This window comes from Gopherus evgoodei, chromosome 3 (genome assembly GCF_007399415.2).
Source record: "Gopherus evgoodei ecotype Sinaloan lineage chromosome 3, rGopEvg1_v1.p, whole genome shotgun sequence".
NCBI lineage: Eukaryota > Metazoa > Chordata > Testudines > Testudinidae > Gopherus > Gopherus evgoodei.
Genome location: NC_044324.1, coordinates 96,115,781 through 96,140,781, shown reverse-complemented (window position 1 = coordinate 96,140,781; position 25,001 = coordinate 96,115,781). Strand labels below are relative to the sequence as shown.

At 38.7% G+C, this 25,001-nt stretch overlaps 2 protein-coding genes across 11 annotated transcripts in view; one reads left to right on the top strand and one right to left on the bottom strand.

Annotated features, from left to right (window-relative positions):
- TUBE1 (tubulin epsilon 1) overlaps positions 1 to 25,001 on the top strand; it is a 73,604-nt gene that overhangs the window by 20,976 nt on the left and 27,627 nt on the right. For 3 of the 8 annotated variants that reach the window (XM_030556146.1, XM_030556145.1, XM_030556147.1), the window contains 2 exons: positions 2,502 to 2,676; positions 5,846 to 6,870. In XM_030556146.1, the coding sequence (XP_030412006.1) occupies positions 2,502 to 2,676; positions 5,846 to 6,004 (334 nt within the window). In that variant the 3' untranslated portion in view covers positions 6,005 to 6,870. The other 5 variants (XR_003999572.1, XR_003999570.1, XR_003999569.1 and 2 more) reach the window with 4 other exon arrangements.
- On the bottom strand, positions 7,711 to 18,904 carry CCN6 (cellular communication network factor 6). 3 transcript variants are annotated; one of them, XM_030556148.1, is made up of 5 exons: positions 17,433 to 18,904; positions 13,893 to 14,176; positions 13,189 to 13,431; positions 8,939 to 9,132; positions 7,711 to 8,602 (listed from the first exon to the last, which is right to left on the bottom strand). In XM_030556148.1, the coding sequence occupies exons 1-5, from the start codon at positions 17,621 to 17,623 to the stop codon at positions 8,321 to 8,323; spliced, it is 1,194 nt and encodes a 397-aa protein (XP_030412008.1). In that variant the 5' UTR covers positions 17,624 to 18,904; the 3' UTR covers positions 7,711 to 8,320. The 3 variants fall into 3 exon arrangements, with proteins under 3 accessions (XP_030412008.1, XP_030412009.1, XP_030412011.1); XM_030556149.1 differs by having other exon boundaries at positions 13,893 to 14,187; positions 17,433 to 17,569; XM_030556151.1 differs by lacking the exon at positions 7,711 to 8,602 and adding an exon at positions 9,790 to 9,853 and having other exon boundaries at positions 8,944 to 9,132.

Here is a 25,001-nt window from a genome sequence, read left to right as displayed (position 1 = left end):
CCCTCATACAAGTACTGTAGTTCAATCTCTTTATCATGAAAGTGCAACTTACAAATGTAGATTTTATTTTATTTTAGTTACGTAACTTCACTCAAAAATAAAACAGTGTAAAACTTTAGAGTCTACAAGTCCACTCATTCCTACTTCTTGTTCAGCCAATCGCCAAGACAAACAAATTTATTTACGTTTACAGAAGATAGTGCTGCCCACTTCTTAGTTACAGTGTCGCCTGAAAGTGAGAACAGGCGTTCGCATGGCACTTTGGTAGCTGGCTTTGCACAGTATTTATGTGCCAGATATGCTAAACATTCGTATGCCCCTTCATGCTTCAGCCACCATTCCAGAGGACATGCTTCCATGCTGATGGAATGCTCGATAATGATCCAAAGCAGAGCAGACTGACACATGTTCATTTTCATCATCTGAGTCAGATGCCACTAACAGAGGTTAATTTTTCTTTTTTGGTGGTTCGAGTTCTGTAGTTTCCGCATCATAGGGTCACTCTTTTAAGACTTCTGACAGCATGTTCCACATCTTGTCCCTCTTAGATTTTGGAAAGCACCCCAAATTCTTAAAACTTGGGTTGAGTGCTGTAGAAATCTCACATTGGTACCTTCTTTGTGTTTTGTCAAATCTGCAGTGAAAGTGTTCTTAAAACAAATGTGCTGGGTCATCATCTGAGACTGATATAACATGAAATATATGGCAGAACGCAGGAGACATACAATTGTCCCCCAAGGAGTTCAGTCACAAATTTAATTAATGCATTCTTTTTTTAATGAGCATCATCAGCATGGAAGCATGTCCTATGGAATGGTGGCCAAAGCATGAAGGCGTACTTTCAAATATATTTGAAAATGTAGAAAAAAGTCCACAAATATTTATAATACATTTCAATTGATGGTCTATTGTTTAACAGTGTGATTAAACACTGTGATGAATCACCATTAATTTTTTTAATCGTGATTAATTTTTTTGAATTAATCATGTGAGTTAACTGTGATTAATTGACAGCCCTAGTAATAATAAAAAATTACAGGTAGGCAAAGTAAAAAATGATGCTTGAAAACTTCTTAGAGTTTGAATTAAGAATATTTATATTTTATATTTTGACATGTGATATTGACAATTTTGGTTTTAACAGTTATAAAGCTTTAATTTTTTTTGAATCTTATCGGCTACTGTCATTAAATCTGAACCCCACCCTAATTTACAACTGTGTGATTGTTTAATTTTTAATGTTTCAAATCCATAATTTTGTAAAACTGTGATAATTTAAATCACTAAAAATAAAAAATGCTTGAAAATAAATATCAATATCTGTCAAAATTATTTTAAAAAACATTGAATTCTGCCAACCCTACCTGAGAAGGTTAAAGGTCAGGCAGTATCCTCACAGGTTATCAAAATGGATCTTCAGCTATATAAAAACACGGTACAAGCTATCCAAGTTGGAACCAGCTAACTACATTAGAACTCATTCTGCTAGAGTTCAGTCAGCCTCTGCTACCAGATTGAGGAATGTCCCTTACTGAAAATATGTAAGGCAGCCTCCAGGAGCTCAGTCAACTCATTCACAAGTCACTATTCGTTGTAGAGACTTCCAGATCAGATGCCCATTTTAGTAGGGCTGTCCTGTAGTCACTTTTAAAGTAGGACTTCAGTACCCATCTCCAAGGAAACAGACAGTCACCAAGAGTGAAATCTATGTGTACAGTCACTGAAGGAAGAATGGTTACTAACCTTACAGCAACGGTGGTTCTTCAAGATGTGTTATCCACATGGTCTCCAGGACTCATCCTCCTTCCCTTCTACTACAGAGTCCTCCTCTGGGATTTGTTATTGACAAAAGAGCTGAAGTATATTTGGGCCTGCTCTGCCTTTATGACCTCAGGTGCTGAGGTTTGAAGACATCTAAGGCACCGGTGGGCAGCCCCAAGACAATAGACGAAGGAATCCAATCTTGTGCATGTGCACCAAGAGTGGAATCCATATGGACAACACATCTTGAAGAACCACAGTTACTGGAGATAAGTCTCCCAGCACCAGCAAATCACCTATATGATCTGTCAACAAACTTAAGAATATGCTGTCTATGGAATCTACTGTATTACACTATGTTTGACTAGTTTGGGCTACAGCTAGGCTTCCCCTTTTTTATGGGAAACAAACCGAATGAAGTATCTTATGATACCAGTCCCTTGAAGGTAGCTTTATTTTTAATACTGAAATATATAAAATAAACTAACAAATTATTATTAAAATTAGCATTCTCCTGTGGTTTTTAAGGTTACATTAATTAAGCTGCTAATTTACAAAGTCTAAAAGAGTTATGCCAAGTGCTAATTATAATGGCTTTTTTCTTCCTGAAATTTTATATGCAGGTGTCCTTAAGATTGCTTGTTTTACTAAAGTGAACAGAACTGTTAACATGGTGCTATGTACTGTACCTCTTTGCTTGCTTGCTTGCTTATTTTAAGCTATGAATTTATGTATTGCAGGTTGAAGCCTTCCCTTCATTTTGTCTCATGGAATCAAGAAGGCTGGAAAACTGGCCTATGTTCAGTACCTCCTGTGGGCCATTCTCACTCACTGTTGGCATTAGCAAACAACACATGTGTGAAACCGACCTTTACAGAGCTCAAAGACAGATTCATGAAGCTCTACAAGAAAAAGGTACGATGAAAAGCAGCATAACATCCCAATGTACTTTAAAGTAGCAGTAGTCTCTTCTATCATTTTATTTTTTGAGATACAGAAGAGAAAAACAAATTTCAGTGCAAGCTGTAACAAAGAAGATACTGCTTTAATATAGATACAATAGACTTTGCACTCCAAATGCAAAGCAGTGTTGTGGACCTACCTTTTCTGATAACAATGCATTATTCTTTTTATTAGTATTCCTGTACCACCAGAATGAGTGTCTTGATAACCCATCCTATGTCTCAATTGCACCCCACCAGGATAGCTGGGAGAATACTACAAAAGTTAGCACTTCTAAATATACCAATTAAGCCTGTTTGTTTGCCATGTCAAAGGAACTGGAAAAGCTGCAGCTTTGTCAAAGCAAAAGATAGAAATGTTAACTAAAGTTATCGCTCATAGGGTTTTTTTAATGTTTGTCATAAGTCCTGTGCTATTGATCATCAAAATTGTTAAAAAAAACCTTTAAGTTTTTAACACCAGTACTCTAACTCACCGTATCAAACTTGTAAAATCTAGTGAAGCTGTCTTGTAACATGGACTGAGACTTCAGTTTTGTCATGAAAGTCGTGGCTGTGGCAAACATACAGCTTTAGCTAAAATGAGGGTGGTGTTTAAGTTAACAACTAAAACTAAGTTGGGTAGATAACCCAAGAAAAGACTGAAAGGAAAAGAAGCGTATATTGAGTTAACAGGATATCTTAAAGCAGTGGTTCTCAACCTTTCCAGACAACTGTGCCCCTTTCTGATATCTCTGCCTCTTCAGTCCTGCATGGTATGGTTTTTAAAAAAAAAAACGGAAGGAGATGTTACTTCTGTCAAAGATGCCAAAATAGCTGTGTATTCCTGTCCTTTTGATGGCATGATAACTGAAACTAAGGGCACTATACTGATAAAAAATGCTGACGAACTTAGGAATTTCAGCAAGGGAGAAGAAAATCTAATGGATCTGGAGTCTTTGTCTTGCATACCCCCAAGTTACATCTCACTTTTTAAAACTACTTGCTTATAAAATCAGACCTAAAAATACAAGTGTGTCACAGTGCTCTGTTACTGAAAAAATGCTTACTTTCTCATATTTACCACGATTTCCAACTGATTTATTTTATATATAGATATAGTACTTACATTTCAGTGTATAGTATATAGAGCAGTATAAACAAGTCATTGTCTGTATGAAATTTTAGTTTTTGCTGACTTCACTAGTGCTTTTTATGTAGCCTGTTGTAAAACTAGCAAATATCTAGATGAGTTGATGCACTCCCTGGAAGACCTCTGCACACTCCAGGGGTACGTGTACCCCAGTTGAGAACCACTGTTCTAAAACACCTTTGGAAGTTCAAAGTTTTTAAAGGAATCCTAAAAAGTGGGAAGATTAACCTTAGGGTATGTCTACGCTATAGGTGCTAGAGCTGTTGATGCTTCCTATGTGGACTGAAGGAAGTTTTCTGTTAATATAAATGATCCACCTTCCAATCCCCAGGCATTTTCACCTGGGGGGTTAAATCACCTGAACAGTGGCACTCGGGGTTTGAACAACAAAGCCACAATTGTCTGCCAGCCTGCTTTGATGGGCCCTCTAAAGGTGGGTGACAGATAAACATAAGCACTGAACTTCTAGCCTGGCAGAGGGAGTCATTGTGCCCTCCCAATCCTGGGCTTCTCCAAGGGCCAGAGTGGCCCTCAGTGTAATGTAGGCACCCCTGAGGGCTTGTCTAAATTACAGCAGCTTCCCCAGATTATCCTATGGACTGCAGTGCTGCCCAGAATTTCTGCAACATACAGCACTGCTCCACCTACTCCCATTCTACACCAGAACTTTCAAGAGGAGTCTCGGGAGGCCGCCTTTCCCAGACAGAATCAGGGTTGTTAGGGCTTCTTTATGTGCAGCGGCCATTTTGCCTGTCACGAATGGGCTGGAGCAGGGATGAGAGCCTTGCCCACATTCAAGATAGTGTCGCTGAAGTACCCAGGATTTAGGCCCTTAAAGACGTTTGAAAATAATAGCCTTATGGACCACCTACCACTTCAGAAGCAGCCAGCAGTCAGTCAGACCAATGAGTAAAAATGCTGCTGCATTCTGAACAAATGGCAAATAGTAGAGAAGCTTTGCTGCAAACTCCACTAATCAGGAATTACAATAATAAAGCTTTTATTGCCATTACTCCATTATTATCTTGATATCTTGCGGCACTGGAAAAAACACTTTTGAACCACAACTGGCACCTGGCTTTCAATATAAAAGACTTGGTCAGAAGTGACACTAAGGGCTTGCCTACACTGTGCCATAGTGCGGACTATCGGGGGGTGAATTGCAAAGTGTACCAAAGTGTTGCGCACTAACTGCCCCATACGGATGCTGCTGGCCAAACTAGTTTGTGTTCTCTAACTGCTAGGACTATGTTCACGTGAACTAGGTACTTTTTAAGTTCATGCCAGCAGCATCCACACAGGGCAGTTAGTGCGCAACTCTTCGGTATGTTCTGCAATTCACACCCCCAATAGTCTGCACTGCGATGCAGTGTTGACGTAGCCTAAGATTCAGAACTATGTATTGGTGAATCCTTTCAACAAGCTTCTACACAAAGAAACAAGCCTCCTTAATGATCTTTATTTAGAGTAAGACAGGATGGAGGATGAGATAAGTGACTGATCTGGCCGGCAGTATGGTTCAAGATCCCCTCCCTGCTCACCCAAAGATTAATTAGATCAACCTAACAGCGTCACTCAGGGCTGTGAAAAAATTCATGCCCCGAGCGCTGTCACAAGGTTGACCTAACCCCCAGTGCAGAATTTTTCCATCAACCTAGCTACTACCTCTCAGACAGGTGGATTAACATCAGTGGAAAAACCCCTTCCATTAATGTGGGAAAAGTCTACAGCAGCACAGCTCTGGCACTGTAGTTGTGTAGCTGTAGCAGCTGTAGTGTGGGCATGCCCCAGAGTATTGCAGCAGGAAGTTGCTAAATAGCATTTCAGCAAAGGATCTAGTGAATCTAGACCATCTTTCAATCTATTTATGATAGTGCTTGTTGTCCCCTTTCAAGGTAGGCTAAACAATAATGTATATTGAGCTAGATTAATCTAATCTAACTCCTTGTGCACAGAAAAGGATATAGTTAATCTGTGTATATTCTTATAGGCTCACCTTCACCATTACTTGCGTGTTGATGGGATGGAGCAAAGCTGTTTCTCCGAAGCCATATCATCCTTGTCAGATCTAATAGAGGAGTATAACCAGCTAGATGCCACTAAAAGTGCGCCTGGAACATATCCCTCAAGACTGAAGATAGCTATGTAACAGAGGAAGAATTGCTATTATTTGCAGAACAGCAAACTGCCTAAGCTAACTGGATGGGTTATGAAAGCAGCTAGGACTAATCATTCCACAGAGATCCTGCTACTGTCCCTCTCCAGGCTGGCTGGGAGTGTTGTATCAAGTGCTCAGACTGTGGAAAAAGGACCAACATATATCACACACTAGCAGAGTAAGTAGTGATCACGTCTGCCAGGAGGAGAGATGGGAGGAATTGTAACAGCCCAAAATGGAGTTGGTGAACTCCTTGGACCAACTTGCACTAATTGATCCCTGCTTTGGAGCAAAGAGTCCCCTTGGTATAAGATATATGAGGGAAGGGGAATCCTACATTTCCTTTTTTGAGATGAAAGGAGGCATCTAGTGAGTCGTTTCTGAAGTTCATAATAGCCTAGAAAATTTATTTCCAAAATGATGGTCTAAGTGATGTGTGTCACTATTCACACCTTAAAGTGTTGCTTCGTCATTGTATTTAGATGTAATTGAACTAAAATTTTCCAAGTTGATATCAAAACTGGCAATATGAACAATAATTTGACAAAACAGATGCATCAAGTACAATACTAATATATTGTATAATAATGATTCACCTTTCATGAACTCTGGGTTGCACTAATGTTGGTTTATATACTGATGAGGATAAGAGGCTAGCATAGTATGCTGCCTCTTTATCTAATAACTGTGAGCATATGTACTTATGATATGGATTGTTTGGAGAATGAAGATTATATTCTTAAAAGAACCTAATTAAAATAGAAGCATATTTTAAATATATAATTAGAGTAAAGAGATTTTTGTATTATGATCAGACTATATTTATAAACAGTTGTCTTAATAACAACTCCTGTATTTTTTTTAGAATAAAATATGTGGATATTCAGAATTTGTCTGCCAATCCTGACTCTCTTGTCTTAAAAACTGTGTGGAGCAACTACAAATGGACCCATAAAATTACATTTTTTTTTTTTAATTACAAGTTTCTTTCAAGAGAGCTCTGGTGGCAGTATGACGAGACACAATAGTATTAGTTCTAATTTTCAATGTATGAGGCCAGAAATACACAAGACAAATATTTGTGGAGGCAATTCTTATTAGGGAGAAAGCATTTTGAAAGTCACTCCGATGAAACAACTTACCTATAGAATACTACAAATGTACTTGGCACTTTATGACAAAAGACATAGGGTAAAATCCTATCCCCATTGAAGTCACTGGGAGTTTTGCCAGAACTTCACCCATGGTCCCTACTCCAAAGAGCTTGCAGTCTAGGTTAAATAAGAAACAAAATATCATGAAGAGGGAAGAGAAATGAAGGCGGGCTAGCATAAGATCATGAGGTTACTATTCATTGTATAAGTAGTGTTTGTTCCTTTTATAAGTTTGATTTTTGTCAGAATGTCATGAGAGGGGAAAAATAATGAAAAGGCAAATTGTATACATGTAAAATTAAAATCGAGAAACATAGTTCGTTGGGAATGAAGTGAACTAACCTATGTCTTGACAAATACGTTTTCATTTGTACCTGTGCAGATATGATGTTTCTTTTATTCACTGCATTTGGAGAAATGTAAAATATAAGAATTGGTGCACAACTGAATCTGAGCTTAAAATTCATTTGTAGTTGAATGCTGCAATATGTAATTTTTTTTCTAATTCACAAGATTAATCTTTTTTTCTAATACTGTATCAGTGTAGCTGTAAGAATATCTATCTTGTGGATCAAGAATGATATATCATTACAGCAAAAAAAGTTAGTAGAAAAAGGAATCTTAAGTTATTTGGATGTTTAATTTAAACCTACATGTATCAGAGGGGTAACCTTGTTAGTCTGGATCTGTAAAAGCAGCAAAGAGTCCTGTGGCACCTTATAGACTAACAGACGTTTTGGAGCATAAGCTTTTGTGGGTGAATACCCACTTCGTCGGTTGCATGTAGTCATCCTACATGTTTGTTGAGGATAAGGGAAGACACCTATTTCTAGGAGTGCTTTGTGTAAATATGGAGCAAATTCACCCCTGCATTCCTGTGGATTTTTTTAAATTACAAATGTTTTCCCTCCATGGCTGTCCCTGTGTTAACTAGAAGTTCCTCAAATGTATACTCGCGCTTCAAACAATTTAATTCTTACGGTTTTTTGAGTGTCTTGTTTTACATACATAGATATTCTTAAACCATGTTCTCAGGGTATTTAACAGAGGAATGCCAACAAGTTTGGTTTCAGTGGAAGGGTCTTCTCTTTAGCTAACTCTTCAAACTGAGCATGCTGCCATCCTGATGATACACTGCTGTCCATGGTGTAAGTTATAATAACTTGAGTCCAGAAAATATATCTCCTGGATCACTACAAATCCTCTGACAAACACAAGATGTAATCCACATCATCTTCCACTTAAAGGAGCCTTCTTTGGGGCAGTCAAACTGTACAATGATCATTTTGGATTTGTTAGGTATGCAACATCTCTTGTCCAGACACACACCACAGAAAGTGGGTTTGTAGCTTTGTGTGCTTGAGCATCCCGAAAAGGCTAACTTCTCTGCTTTGGGAAGCTGGAATGTTGGCTGACATGTTTTTCCTTTTGGAATCTTAAATGTAAAACAAAGCAAAGCTTGAAACTTCACATGAAAAAAGCCAACAGAACAAACAACAAAGGTTGTTTTGCATTTAAACAGCAGTGGCATTTGAAACACTACCTACTTTTTTTAAGCTGTCTTACTTTTCTTTGTACCAGTCAGAAACTGAGATTTATTTTTTAAAGTAATAAAACAGCAGGCTACCAGTAATGGTCCTCAGATTTGTGGCTTTCTTAAAAATTATACTTCTGTAGTTCACTGTTTCATGATAAAGACAAGATCAATTTTGTATTTTAGGAAGGCTCACATATCAGAGATAATGGAAAGCCATTTTGCACTACAATTTACCTTTATAGTCTTCAATATATTGGTCTGACAAGGTTGGATGATACACAACCTCTCTTCTTTTCTCATTTCACATTTACTGTTTTCATTGGTCACTCTGTTGGATATACCTATGCCACAGGTTCTGGAACAAGGTGTCCAAGAAGTTGCCTGTACTAAGCACTTCTCCTTCAAAACAAGTGATAGACTTCTGTAACCTGAGACAGAACAATGTATTATACATGTTGCAACACAGCAAGATAGAGACAGAACTTTTAAAAATAGCCTAAAGTAGCATTAATTGAAAAAGTGATTTAGTATTTGATTTCTGTTCATGTGGTTTCTCTCGTCAGACCTAAAAGGCTGAGGCTGAGATGTGCAAAGCTGCCTAAGAAATTTGGATACCAATTTCCATTAAAATCGGAATTTGACATCCAAATCTCTGAGATGGCTTTGAAAATCTTAGCATGACTGTTTGTATGTTCTATGGCTCTCCAGATTAATGTTATGGGAACCCAAAATTCCTTCTGAAGAACTGTTATAAAACATCCAGAGTAGTGAAGAACATATTTTAAAAACTTCTTAGACTGCAGACCAAGTGCAGCTGTGAAAAGTTATATGAACATATGTAAATAAATCTTTTGATATGTAACTTTTTTTCTTTTTTTTATGTCAGGAGCAATTTTTTTTTCAGTCATTTCTAAATATCTAATGCTAATAAATCTAATTCCGTACCTAATAGGAGTGCAAATAGGTAAAGGTATAAAATAAGATTTAAAATCACTGGCAAATCTTGATGAAATACTCAAGAAGGGCTCACGGGGTTTGAAATCTGCACATGTAGTTAAGAGGGTAGGGCAGAATTATGAGGGTACCTGGAAGGTAGACAGCAGGTTAAAGATCTCAGTGCAGGAAGCAGATTAAAAGCCTGGCACAGATCTGCAATAAATAAAGGAAGGTTACATAATTGCTCATATGTAGTACATTTTCTACGTATGATATAGATACTGTCTTCGTTTAGGAATTAGTTAAACAGAAAATGCTTAAGGGAAGCAGGAAAACTGAAAGAACAGTAAAAGCAATAAAATTAAGCTTAGCATTTGCTACCAGCATTAACAGAAAGGAGGAAAGAATTAAAACAGTCTTAGAGCTAACAAGCCACTGCATGATTTCATGCAAACTATGCACAAATTGAATTGAAACCATAGATTATTACATTATGTTAAGGAGAGAACATCATTTTTTAAACAAATGTTCAGGTTTTCTCTGTGAAAAGGAAAAAGCATTTCTCCTACCAAGGATTCCTACTCTGTTTTGGTTTTGTCCCTTCCATCTTCCTCACTTTCCATGTTGTCTCCCTGTTCTTTGGGGCATGCCTCAATCTTAATTGGTGGTATTGTAAAATGCCATGTACATCTCTGGTGCTTCAGACATAATAGATAAGGCCTCTATATAGTACAGACCTTCCATTTATTCAAGCTAAGTGGTACTTCTCTTCCAAGAGCTCTTACTTCCAGGTTCAAGTGTGGCTGAAGGTGTTTCTGTTCAGTTTAAAGTAACTGAAGATATTCAACCTAGTGCTGGGGCACTACTTTGTCCCTCCCTGTCAGCCCCCATTTTTTCCCTCCGTCAGCCCAGGACGTAAAGAAACAAGATGTAGGAATATAGCTACTTCTGGGGGGAGTCTGTGCCACTGCGAAATGCAGGATTTTGCAGAAATTAATGTGTGTGCAGAATTTCCTTTTTTTCCCCACAGAAATGGGATGCTGAGATGTTGGCCTCCATTAGGGGCCATTGGACCTGGCAGAGCCCAGGAGGATTTTGAACTGGAGGATTCCCAGCAGCTGCAGTTCCCAGCATGTCCTGAAGGAAGGAGTTGGCATGCAGGAAAAACTGTGCAAGCCCAGGACCTAGCATCAGGCTGTTCCTCCCTCTGGATCACTAGGCTCTAGGAGGGTAGGGGATGTGAGTATCTGGGCTGGGGGGGCCCACCCCTGGCCTGTATGAGGGAGGGATGTGACTGTCTGGCCCCTGGCTGGGCTCTAGATGGGAAGGGGGCAGAGAAACAACTGGGTAGTGACAGGGGTTTCTTTAACTCTCTTCCTGGGAGAATTTATGTATGTGTCTGTATTGTTACAGAGCTAATTGCTGAAAGGTATTTTGAAATAAATTACCAAAATAATTGAAACAGGGGTGTTTATATAGTATTATATTAAAATTTTGCAAATTTTGTCAATTGTGTGCACAGAATTCCCCCAGGAGTAGATTATAGCCCAGGTCCTCATGTGGTAGTGCCAAGGGTTAACTATAAATTTAATTCCAGAAGTTAATTTTTGAGTCCGTCACTCTGCAGTGTTTCATTATTGGCTTGGGTCTATAAAATCATGGTTTGAAATCTAAGATGGATAGGCATGTGACCCACAAAGTTCATTTTTTAAATCAAAGGAAATTTTTATTTAGATTTAAATATCTGCCAAGAATTTGTAACCCAAAAATTGTAACATCATGGTAATACATGAAAACCAGAAAGTAAAACTGGACATGTAAACGAACTTGACTTTGCATTCAACTGGAATCAAAGGCAGAAAAGTTCCATTTAAGGCCTGGTTCCTGAAATGGAATCCCTAGTGCACTGAGCCCTGAGCACAGAGCAGTCTCTATCCAGGAAGGCTCTGACAAATGGGGAAAATTCTTCCATGGATGTGCCAGCAAAGGATTAAAAACAATTTCTGGGTCTATTTAGACCTGCCAACTCTCTGTGGGTTTTCAGACCTTTCTATAGGACTGGGTGAAAAAAACTTGTCTGTGGAGGGAAATGCTGCTCTAATTGGCTGCCCGTCCCCATCACCTGTATCTTGGGAAAAGACAGTCGATCAGAGGTGGTATATGAGCTGAATAACTGCATGGACCCTCAGCATGTGTAGCAACCGTTGATCCTTCCCTTCCCCTGCAAACATGGGGCTGGAATGTTCAGCCCTGTGAATTGAAAGCCAACTGGGAAACAGTTGCTTTGCAGTTCTCATTGTGTTCGACAGTTTATCCAAATTCCTGAATTCATAGCAAGGGCTGGAGCTGCTCTTCACTCTCAATAAAAATGATTGAAAATTCACCTTAAAATTTCTGTTTTATTAATGTGCCGGGAAGAAGCAACATCTTGTCTTGCAGGTATATAAAATTATAATTCCAATCTATTAATACATTTTAATTGGTTTAAATGATTTGGTATCCGATATTCCAGATGGCTCCATTTCTCCTTGGTTAAATTAACATCATTCTCTAAAAGTGTGCAATTCATTCATTTGAACTCAGTTGCTTTTCTGAGTTCCTTTCCTATTGTGTATGGTTTTAGTCCCAGTTTTGGATAAATTCTGTAAAAAGGAATTGCTATTCTTCATGTCTCGTCTGAGGCTACGTGTTCACTACCCGCCATATCGGCAGGTAGCAATCGATCCCCGAACGTGCTTATATCAATTCCGGAACTCCACCAACCCCAACGGAGTTGCGGAGTCGCCATGGGGAGCCACGGACATCGATCCCGTGCCATGAGGACGGTGAGTAATTCGATCTTAGATACTTCGACTTCAGCTACGTTATTCACATAGCTGAAGTTGCGTATCTGAGATCGATTTTCCCCTGTAGTGTAGACCAGCTCTGCGTATCAAATGTATCATTTAGATGTAGGATAAGGTTCCATTTTTTAGGATAGCTTGCATAAGCACTTGAACTTCTTGGAAGCTTGTCCAACCTGAATTCCAGATTTTGGGGTTAACTACCAGCATGTGTGTATAAATTTGCTATAGCCTGGCTGGCTCATTTGTTTGCATGCTCCTTCCTATATATCTGCAATACTTGAATCTGGTTTGTTCTTGAGCCTCGGGCTACCCTTAGTTTTATTTTATTCTCCTTCTCATCCTAGAAGCAGAGGACAAATGATTTAACTTGGAAATGGCCATTATGATTTGAACCTGATAATATTGTGAGTAGTTTAGAAACCAGAAAATTTATAAATTGCTCCATATTCTTATAGACTGAATCCAAGACAGAGAAGGAAGTTGTTGTTTTTTTCCCCCTTGCAATGACTGAGATTTTGTCAATAACCAGCTAGGCTGACTGAGCCAAAATCTAGAATCCTCCATTTTCTATTGATAAGAAGGATCTACAAGATGTCAGTAAATAGAATATCAAACCATTTGTTCTTTCTTTTTTTTTAAATAAATGTGTAGTTAAAAAAATTACCATGTACGAAAATAGTTTACCATGCTAGTCGTGCACACCTGGCATTGATCTGTAGCCTGTTGATTGTAGCTGTTTCTGTTGTCCAGGGCCACAGTTGGAATGTCCAGATTTTTTTCTGCCCTTGACCATGACACACTGACTTGCTGCTGCCTTTGGGGTGAATACAGGTGTACATCCAATTGCACCACTAACACAGAGACACTTATAAAGTGGGGTGGGCTGGAAGGCCTGGCCATTGACATAATACACTCCATTGAGCTCACATCCTACTGCTATCATATCTGAAAATGGCAAAGAGCAAAATTACTAACACAGCTACAAGCTATAAAATGCAGTTAATGGATACCAAATGGTAAGGCGAGATCATCCAATTACCTGCACTGATGAAGTTCTGCAGATGTAAGAGGAGAGTTCTGCCCTTTCCCACCCAAACACAACTTTTATCTGAGAGAAATTATACTTACTGGCTTCTTTGTTTCAACCCAGTCACAAATGCTTCCATAAGTAAGAGTGGCTACACCTAATGGACCACTTTGACTGATGTGTAAAATGGTGTAACAGTGACACCCTTAAAAATACTTATTTACACAGCAGTAAATGAGTGAGTGTACGTTGGTGTAATTTACAGGCAAGGAACTGTGCAGCCCAAACTAAAAGATTTTTTTTGTTCGAGTCAGACTATAAAGAGCCATGCTTATCACCCCCGGAAGTTTCAAGAATAGGATGTGAAAGAGTAACTTACATGCACATACTCCTGTTTCATACCTAGGCCTGTCTGCAGAGTAATCACAGTAAAGTCCTTTGTGAGGGTCACAGGTCTCTGCTTCATTACAGGTCTCTCCAGCCTGCTTGGCACAGATTTTACAACATTCGCAACCATCCTTTACCAGGCTCACTCCCAGGGTGCAGGTTGGCACATGGGGGCATTTGCATGGCCAGTGACAAAACTCTTTACGCTGATGTACCTCACTGGCTTCTGCAGATTTTTCCCCAGGCTTCACTTCTAGTTGTCCGTTGCCTTGTGCCCTGCAGAAAAACTTACATATGGTTGGACTTTTGAGGGCTGGGTTACTTTAAGCATGGTTAGTATACCATAAACTTTAGTCAGGAGAAAGAAGTGAGTTTCATAAAGCCATTAAAGCTTTTGTAAAAATTCACAAGATGAAAAAGTGAGATACGCTGGGGCAGTACATGAGAAACAAAGGACCAAATTCACCACTAACTTAGCACATTTGGAGTGTTACACCAACAGTGAATCTGACCTACCGTTTATTTCAAGGAAAATTAATCTGTCTCTTTTTTCAACAAAATACAACTTTTAGTGTAGTTAGGAGAAGGTTTTAAATTTGGTGTTGTAGGGCTTCACAGTTAATAAAGTTATACCAAGTGTACTCAGCCCTAATCTACAGACTGTATCTGTCAGCCCTATAAATTGACTCTGATATCTGGAAGTCAAGTGATGTTCTTTCTTCCACTTACATTGGTGCAAGTATTTGAAAATTTGGCACTTACAGCTTACTTGACAATTGGGTTGTTGGTGTGTGAAGGAACAGAAGGCAGGTCACTTTTCCATTGTTGTGTTGGCTTGTGCTAGTGGCAGGAAAAATGTGTTGTAGGGTGCTGATCCTGCAAATCGATACATGTGTGAGCAGTTTCACCAATTTGTTCACATGCATAAATTTACACACATGAGTGTTTGCAGGATCCAGGGCTTAAGCAGGAAAGAGATCTTAACAGACTGGCGGCAGCATTGAGATGGCAAGGTGGTAGTCTGAGTGACCTAAAGCAAAAGTCCTGTGTGTCTCATGATTCTGCAGCTACAGAATTCTCCACACAGTCCAGCTCCTGCTTCAGAATTTAAGTCTTCACTTTAAAGGAAAACCGGTTCTAGCCCATGACTGAATAGAGAACCTTCCAGAAATGAGCCATGAGTGTTGTTTTCTGAAGTCTACAGTGAGCCTGAAATAGTATTTCTGAGAGCGGTACATTGCTTCTGTTTATTTCAATGGCGTATTAATGCTAAAACATGATGACAATTTAAATGTCAACCATAACTATTTCATTGGTCTTAAATAAAAACCTAGACCTTGATGTGCTTATTTAGCAGTGGCGAATAGATTGATAGAGCAGCTAGTAGTTCCCATGGTCTAATGGGTTTGGGAACAAGGAGTACAAGCAGCTCCACTAGTGTAGCTTAAAGAAACCTCCAACCTTGCCCATTAAGATCCAGGGAAAGAGAAGATACAGGCATTCCCCACTGACAAAACCTCAGCTACCACATAGGTGCCAAAAACCTGATCCATCTTCCTCATTTTTCTGGGTACCTAAGGACCCAGCTAAATGCTATCAGCTTCTCTCTCTTTCTCCAAACAAATTGTGCAGTGCAGTACTGTCCAGTCAGTAAAAACAACCGTTGGCAGTCTAGGGAAGACTATTGTACTAGTTATATTATTCATTTTCCTATTTAATTCAATACATATTCCCATATTTAAACTGGAAGTTGCTGCAGAACTCTGCTTTGCATGCCACAACAACCAGCCGCATAACTGAATTCCAGTTTACCACAGGGAGTAGGGGATATTCCTAATGGGTTTTTTCCCCTCTGATTTTCATATTTATAGTAATTTTTGTAGCTATGATCACTATTTTTCAAACATTCCACCAAACCTATAAAGTTTTACTGGGTTCCAACATCTAGCTTCCATGGTCACTTGACTAGAACTGTTTTTTAAGAAACACACCTGTTCAAAAAATCAACCACTATGGGAGCTGAAATATTATGCCATATCTCAAACAGGCTCTACAATGTTCCAGGCACAGTTTAATAAATGGTGTTTTTTTAATCATTCCATTATTTATTTTCATTCGTTCTCCACACAAACATAGTACAATAGTACTATGATAAATCACTAGTTCTTATAACTGATTTTTTTTAAGGAACGGCTTTATGTTAACCTTAACCAGCCATAAAATTAGCTTAGTCTGTACTTTTGGTGCCAGTTATTAAAGCTTTTTAAAGTTTCTGTCTCTGGAAGAAGGTTGTGAGGTAAACAGGTGCTCTTAAACATTTATCAGTATAAGTGACTGGATGGTTATTTTAGGAAACTCCCATCAGCACAGCTCAACATTTGCTGAAATTTTTTTCCCCAAAATATTATCTATCTTGTAAAAATTTGGCTAGGGTCTGAACTACACACTGTCGTATTGTCTGTTACTAAAATCAGGTATCTCTTATTTCAAAATGGATCTGTGTACTCTTAACAGAATTTCTTTATATGCTGTGGTTCAGCAAATATTACTTACATTAATGCAGTTATTTAAGCTTATGTATTATAAGTCAAAATGTGCTTTGAACCTGCCGAGCTTTACCTAAACAAAACAAAAAACAAAGAAAGAGGACAACTCAGGTGTGACTCTTCACAGCAAGAAAAACAAATCTTGAGAAAACATCCTGGGGTAGGGTTAACTCTGCTGCCACTGAATAACACTGTTTACTTGAAAAAATCTTCAACGTTCTATCAAGTTAGGATAAAAATTTAAAGTCTGCTTGTAAAGTTGACAAACCAAATATTTTATGATTCTTCCTTCCTTAGCCTACTATGACAATTGTGTCCATATCACACAAACCCGCAGCACATGTTTTGCCAATCCTATGGGCAGATTCAAAAAGGAGACTATTGCGTGGAAATCTCTTGATGCGTGGTTGATTGGTTGGTTTTTAAGATTAAGCAAATTATGTATGAGGTAAATAAATTAATACCAAAGTATAATTGATTTGAAAACTGTCCAGGTGGAGATTTAACTTCATTATTAGAAGAGGAAAAGACCACATTTGCAAGGTATTTTTTTTTAATGAAATTGGCTGTTGAAACTGGAGTAGATGGAGCAGAATTCCTCTGTTGTTAAAACAGTTTAATAACACCAAAGCTCCTTGCTAATTTGCAAAACTAGCTCATGGAGCCCTAGAGCCAGATCAGTGCATGTACTTGGAATATGAATGAGGGAAAGATGTTTACTTACATTGTGTCAGACAAGAATTTGCACTCAGAGAGAGAGTTGAAGTCACTGAGAATTTAATTTTTTTTTAGCAATGAACTGAAGTGAGGAAAATGTCAAAATTGTGACCGTGCAATGAATAAGCTGCAAATAAAATTGTACGTGGTGGTAAAAAATGGCTTCCTATTCTGCACACAGCATTTGCTTGAGTGAACTTTATTTTGTCATGAAGCAAATAAAAGTTTTAACTGCTCGAGGGAGAAAAAGATAGTTTGAGAAAACTTACCTGTTGTATATAAATGATGGTGAAGAGAGTGAGAATGAGGAGCCACTGCATGTTCCTGTAGAGTCAGAAGCGAAGCAGAGACAGAGAACAGGCTGAGCAGTGTCAGAGTGAGCACTGTACACAAAGCTCTCCCTTGTCTCCTCTGCAAATCCTTCTTTCCTCAGCACATGCAAGAACACCCACACATTCATACTTGAAATCCTTCACTTCATACATAACCAGTTTCGTGCTCAGACTTTCAACTGATCTTTCATTTTCTTGAGCCACTTTCCAGGATATGTTTTAACACCCTGTTCAGCGGCAGAAAGCTGTTCCTTCAGATTCCACTATCTTAACTGAGGTCAGGTTGGGCAAACTTCTGATTGGTGAAGTTAACTGCTGGGAGTGTGGAGGATTTTTTTTAGCTTGGATTTAAATCCTGATTGCATGGATGTTATGGTCATTTTAAAAGGACAGAGCCCCAGTAATATATTTTATATTTCCCCAGTTTGTGTATCGATCTGGGGCTGGGAGTTAGGTGTCTGGGTGCCCAGAGGGAGGCAGCAGTGCCTGTGCTCGGAAGCAGAAACATAGATGCATAGGGAACTTACTGCAAAAACGTAGGTGTTGAGTGACTTTAGGCACCTACAGGGTTAGGCGGAAGCCAAGCGTGTGTTTTGTGGATCACAGTGGTGTCTAAAAATGGGAGTTAGCCACCTACATGTCAGGGACTATGGCTCTTGAATGCTGATGCACAGGGCTCCCAGGAGCTAGTAAGTTCTAACCTGCCATCTGGTGACCTGTTTAATGGTTGTCAGAATAGAAGCAGAATGCTGACAGAGGACTCCAATCCTGGGATCTGATGGGCTGAACACTGTGGGGTCCTGATTGCTTCCCAGCTTCTATTTAAACCAAGCACAAGGACAGGAAGTTATCCATGCAGCTGGGTTTCCCGTGCTTAGAACTGCTTCTCCTGCAATACTTACAGCTACTAGTAAGCCCCTGGTAGCCTGGCCCTGTCTGCCTCCTGACACCCGAGTCCTGTCTTGGACCCTGACCTCTTGGTACCTGTCATGGCCTGACTCCTGCTCTGACCATTAGTTCAAACTGCCCACATTCTGATTGTGACACTAAGTACCCTTTGTGGAGCTCACCCTGACTGCCTAAAATTCTGTAGGACCAGGTGTATACTCAGAAAGTTCTGCTGGATAATACTGTTGATTAGGAGTTTGAGTTATGAAATTTTTATACTGGAAAAAAGTATTGTAGTGTAGATGCAGTTATACTGGCAACAAATCCTTTTGCTGGTACAGTTTATTTTGTTTGGAGAACTGGTACAAGCTATATCAACAAAAGAATTGTTTTGCCTCTATAAGCTGGGTTTCCACTAGGGGGACAGCTGGCATAGCTATACCGGAAATCCTTTCAAGTGTAGCCGAGGATGGGCCATTACACAAAGTAAAACTATTTCTCCATGATTATTCCTCCCTCCCCCAGTTCCTCACATCTTCTTGTCAATTGCTGGAAATGGGCTATTTTCATTACCACTACAAACAGTTCTTTTTCTCTCCTGCTGATAATAGCTCACCTTAACTGATCACTCTCCTTATAGTGTGTATGGTAACACCCATTGTTTCATGTTCTGTGTGTGGGTGTGTGTGTATACATATTATATATATAAAAATCTTACTACTGTATTTTCCACTACATGCATCCAATGACGTGGGCTGTAGCCCATGAAAGCTTATGCTCAAATAAATTTGTTAGTCTCTAAGGTGCCACAAGTACTCCTGTTCTTTTTGCTAATACAGACTAACACGGCTGCTACTCTAAAAAAAGAAATTCTGTTTCATAATCTGACTGAAATCCTCAATGGTTGGTTCTTGGTCAACTCATTCTTCCTCTGCCTGTTCCTCCTGGCCAGCTACCACCATGCCAAGCTAACTACATTATTATAATATGTGTTATCACCAGACAGGTGCATAAGTAACTGTCTTACTGGCAATTAGCTCAGCTGTGCTCAGGGCCAATCTTAGTTTTTTGGTAGACTAAACAAAACTAGATTTTAATAGCGTAGTTGAGATCCGAGATGGGAGCGTTTTCTAAAAGAGGATTTCGTTCAGAAAAATGAAAACTTTAGGCTTTCACTTCAGAGGCAGTGTATGAACACAATTGTATCTTGTCCTTATTTACATTAGAGAGAAAAGTTACTATTAAGACACAAGCATAAACACGAGCCTAGAACTGTCTCATATGGGTAAAAACATAGGCAGCTAAACATCAGCAAGTGAGGGCTTTGAAAGGGCACAGAAATGAGGAGTGAGGTTTTTTTTTCTGTGAAGGCCAAAAGGAGCCCAGAGAACACTTGCAACTTGGAGCCCCATGTGGCTTTTTGTTTTGAGTGCCTCTAGGCCTGGCACTGGCTTTGAGGAGCTTGAGTTCTATCGATAGACACATTTCAATTTCAGAGGCAAGATCCATGGCACAAGAAAATTGTAGTGCAGAAAGCCAAACCGTATTCATTTGATTAGGTTTCCATGGCTTGTCAAGCAGCATCACACATAACTATCATTTGACCGTGGATGGCAGTACTTAGAAACAGGTTTGCAGTTCTGTTTCTAATTGAACAGTGGTTTTTTCCAACCGTTTTTTCATGTGCGGACCCCTAACAAATTTTGAATTGAGGTGTGGACTCCTTTGGAAATCCTAGACATAGTTTGCAGACCCGCAAGGGTCCGTGGACCACAGGTTGAAAACAATAACCTTTTGCGGACCCTTTAGACATAGTCAACAGACCCCCAGGGAGGGAAATCACTGTAATAGAAAAACTAAGGCTGTCAATTAATTGTAGTAACTCAATGTGATTAACTCAAAAAAATTAATCACAATTAAAAAAAATAATCGTGATTAATCACACTTATAACAATAGAATACCAATTGAAATTTATTAAATATTTTTGGATGTTTTTCTACATTTTCAATATTGATTTCAAATACAACTCAGAATACAAAGTGTACAGTGCTCAATTTATATTATGCTTTTTATTACAAATATATGCACTGTAAAAATGATGAACAATGGAAATGGTGCAATCTCTTTATCATGAAAGTGTAATTTACAAATGCAGATTTTTTTTTTTTGGTTACATAACTGCACTCAAAAACAAAACAGTGTAAAACTTTAGAGCCTACAAGTCCTCTTAGTCCTACTTCTTATTCTGCCAATCAGTAAGATAAATATGTTTGTTTACATTGGTGGGAGATACTGCTGCCTGCTTCTTATTTATAATATCACCTGAAAGTGAGAACAGGCATTCGCATGGCACTGTTGTAGCTGGTGTTGCAAGGTGTGCTAAACATGCATATGCCCCTTCATGCTTCGGCCACCATTCCAGAGGATATGCTTCCATCATGATGATGATGGTTAAAAAAGTAATGCATCAGTTAAATTTGTGACTATACTCCTTGGGAGAGAATTGTATGTCTCCTGCTCTGTTTTACCCACATTCTGCATATTTCATGTTATAGCAGTCTTGCATAATGACCCAGCATATGTTCGTTTTAAGAAGACTTTCACAGCAGATTTGACAAAACGCAAAGAAGGTACCAGTGTGAGATTTCTAAAGATAGCTATAGCACTTGACCCAAGATTTAAGAATCTGAAGTTCCATCCAAAATCTGAGAGGGACGAAGTGTGGCACATGCTTTTAGATGTCTTAAAAGAGCAACAGTCTGATGTGGAAACTACAGAAACCAAATCACCAAAAAAGAAAATCAACCTTCTGCTGGTGGCATCTGACTCAGATGATGAAAATGAACATGCGTCAGTCCACACTGCTTTGGATCGTTATCAAGCAGAACCCATCATCAGCACGGAAGCATGTCCTCTGGAATGGTGGTTGAAGCATGAAGGGACATATGAATAACGCATCTGGCACGTAAATAGCTTGTAATGCCAGCTACAACGGTGCCATACGAATGTCTATTCTCACTTTCAGGTGACATTGTAAACAAGAAGCAGGCAGGATTATCTCCTGCAAATTGTAACCAACTTTGTTTGTCTGAGTGATTGGCTGATCAAGAAGTAGAACTGAGTGGACTTGTAGGCTCTAAAGTTGTGCATTGTTTTATTTTTGAATGCAGGTTTTTTGTACATAATTCTATATTTGTTAAGTTCAACTTTCATAGTAAAGAGATTGCACTACTGTTCTTGTATGAGGTGAATTTAAAAATACAGGGTTTTTTTGTTTTTTACAGTACAAATATTTGTAATGAAAAATAAATATAAAGTGAGAAATGTGCAGTTTGTATTCTGTGTTATAACTGCAATTAATATATTTGAAAATGTAGTAAACATCCAAAAATATTTAAAATAAATGGCATTCTATTGTTTAACAGCATGATGAATCGCAAGTAATTTTTTTAATCGCTATTACATTTTTTAATCACTTGACAGCCCTAACAAAAACCTTAGCCCCAAATTCACCTGTAGAACATGAGATCCTCTACAGTACAGGAAGACAGACCTGGAGCATAGGATACATCCTTTGCCAATAAGGAAGAATAAACAGTAGCAGATAAAAACTAAATGCACAGCTTTGGATTGGTTTGGGGTTGGGGCAGGGAGAGATTTGTCCCCATAAAAGTGACATTTTAAACAATGTCAACAGTTTTTAGCACATGATGTTTCAGGCCTTCCTTGGACTGTGCAAAAAGTGGGAGTGTGGATACTTTTTCTGTATTTTCCAGAAACCATTAAGGGCACTATGACCAAAATGTTGCATCTAGTGCTAAACATGGTTTTTCCCTCAGGAAATTTCCATATTCTCACTGAAGCTGTAAGGATGCTGGATTTGCTCCCCCTTCTTTAATCTGCCTACCTTGGAGGCCCTCATCGCAACTAACATTCTTCTGGCTGATGAAGACTGGACTCAGTCAATGCCCTGGCATGACATTAGAGACTATGCTTCTATATTACTGACAATTTTTACATCCAGACTAGATTTTTTTTTCCCAAAAGAGATGCACTAGGAAGTTCTAGAGACTGTGTTGTCCAGTAAATCAAACTAGATGATCACAATGATCCCTTCTGACCTTGGAATCTATTAATCTAGGTATTTGGTCTTGCCACAAGACCATGTTCTCACATGATCATTATTGGGCCTGTGGCATTTTACACAAGCGTTAAGGTTGTTAATGCCTTTGTCCTGACTGCACTAGAGTTTGAGTGCTTGCATTCTTGTTGCCTAACACTTCTGTGGAGATTCAGTTAGATAAGGCATTCTTCATTTCCTGAACTAAAATTGTTCTGTTATGTAGGCTGGTGCCATTATAATTCTATTTCAGAGGGCGTGTATTTTGGTGGTGTATGACGTGATCCCTATATACAATACATATAGTTTGTTATTCTGAAAAGCATGTTCCTCTCTGTAAGATGCACAGTGTAAATCTGTTAAATCATAATAAATAGAGGTGAAAAAGTCCTCCTAGATCACAGAGCACAGTCCCATAAATACAGATATCTAGTGATAGTAAATTAATTTTATTAACGTTAATGTTTAAAATTAAATATACACAAGTTAAGAGGGAAAGTACTGTACATCTGGGGTCAGATTTGAGTTATGAGGGATTATACGTATCGGTTAAAAGGATCATGAGATACATACATATCACATAACCAGCACAGACCTAGATTGGGGTGCGGGAGTTTTTAAAGCATCACTGGATAAGTGGGCTCGGGTATGCCACCCATAGAATGTGTTAAGAGTCCAAGTCAGTATCTGTGTAGCACATGAGTACATGGGTGGGGTACATGCCTTGGTTCGTCAGGGAAGGAAATGGGTTATTTCCCTGAGCGGCGGTCTCGATTATTCGACCTGGTACTGGCGGTGTCCTGTGATGTGTTCTGTATAGAACCTGATGTGTTTCACATAGAACCTGATCTTAGCCAAATGCCAAGATATTTTTACTTAAATTTGTTAATTACAATTGCTTATAGTTGGTGTATTTCAGAAATATAGGCCAATGGTTTCAGCCTTGGACATCTGAAGGTTATAGATTTAGGTGCCTATTTAATATCAGATCAGCCAAAATAAGTAATCTTATATTTATTAAGAAGTGCTGATACTTCAGTGAGAGCAATAGGTACTCATCTTCTCTGAAAATCAGACCACTTATTTAAGTGCCTGAATTTGGGTTTGGGGGCCCAATTTTTGGCACCCATGTATGAAAGTTTTGACCACAGTTTCTTCTTTCTTTGTATGCTGGTGTGTACAAAAAAAGCTACCTTTTTCTCTGAGTTAAATCAACTGTGTATATCTTTTCACTCACAAAAATAAATAGGTGAATAAATAAATGCACATTAAGCAATTCTAACTTATTGCACTTGGCTCTCCTCTGGAATTTTCCTGCACACTGTTTACTAGCTCTGGCTTTGCAAACAAACCACCCTGCTCATGACAGTCATGCTCCAAAGGTGTTTAGATATTTTCTAAAGAAACACAGCCTGCATTAATGACAACTTTACTATATTTGCAAATTTCACCCTTAGATAAGTTAGCACCAAGAGCAGATTAATTCCTGGCCAGAATAGGACATCTTGAATTCTGTTGTCACTACTCTGATGAGCACTGCAGATTCTGCTTAACATTTCCAACCTCATGGTGTGTCGTATCATGGCATGATATCCTTTTTGAAGAATCCCATCACATGCCACAATTTCATCTTGAAGTTCTTATGTTTAAAGGTGCCTCAGATTTTTTGATGGCCATCCGTCAAGAAATATTCTCTCAAGTTCTTATAAGGTTGGGTCATTTTGTTTCTCTTTTGAGCTTTTAAAATTTTGTTTCAGAAATTGGTAGTACCTGAATCCTCATTCCGTCCCATTTCTTTTCTTGTAGCTCCTTGCTTTCATTTTTAATAGGCACTTTTGAAAGCATGTCTATACAAGAATCTCCTCCCCAGGAGTTAAATCCTGGCTCTACTGAAGTCAATAGGAATATTGCCATTGATTTCTTTGTAGTCAGAATTTCACCCCCAACCTTCATCACCTTGAATCAACTCTTTTGCAATGACAAAATCATTTTCTGACATCTAGGTGCTGCTTTGCACAATTGCTTCCATAATAGAGTTTCCAGCTGCTTATGGTCTGTTTGTACTGCAACTGGTTTCTGCCCATAAACTAATTTATGAAACTACTCCCAACCAAAACTAGTTGCTAACATTTCTCTTTCAATCTAAGCAGATTCTTTTGTGTTTTAACCAAAGTATTAGAAGCATATGCTTCTAGTCAATCATGTGAAAAGATGGATTCCAGGCTATGTGAGCACATATTGACTGAAAGCTTAGGCTCTAAACCTCAAAATAGTTCAGCACCGGTGCTTCTGTCATAACCTGGTTTACATTTCCAAATAGGGTGACCAGATGTCCCTATTTTATAGGGACAGTCCTGATATTTGGGTTTTTTTCTTATATAGTTGCCTAGTAGCCCCCATACTCTGTCCTGATTTTTTGTACTAGCTGTCTGGTCACTCTATTTCCAAAAGCTGTTTTTTAACCAATGATTTTGTACTTCTCATCAAGCAGCACACT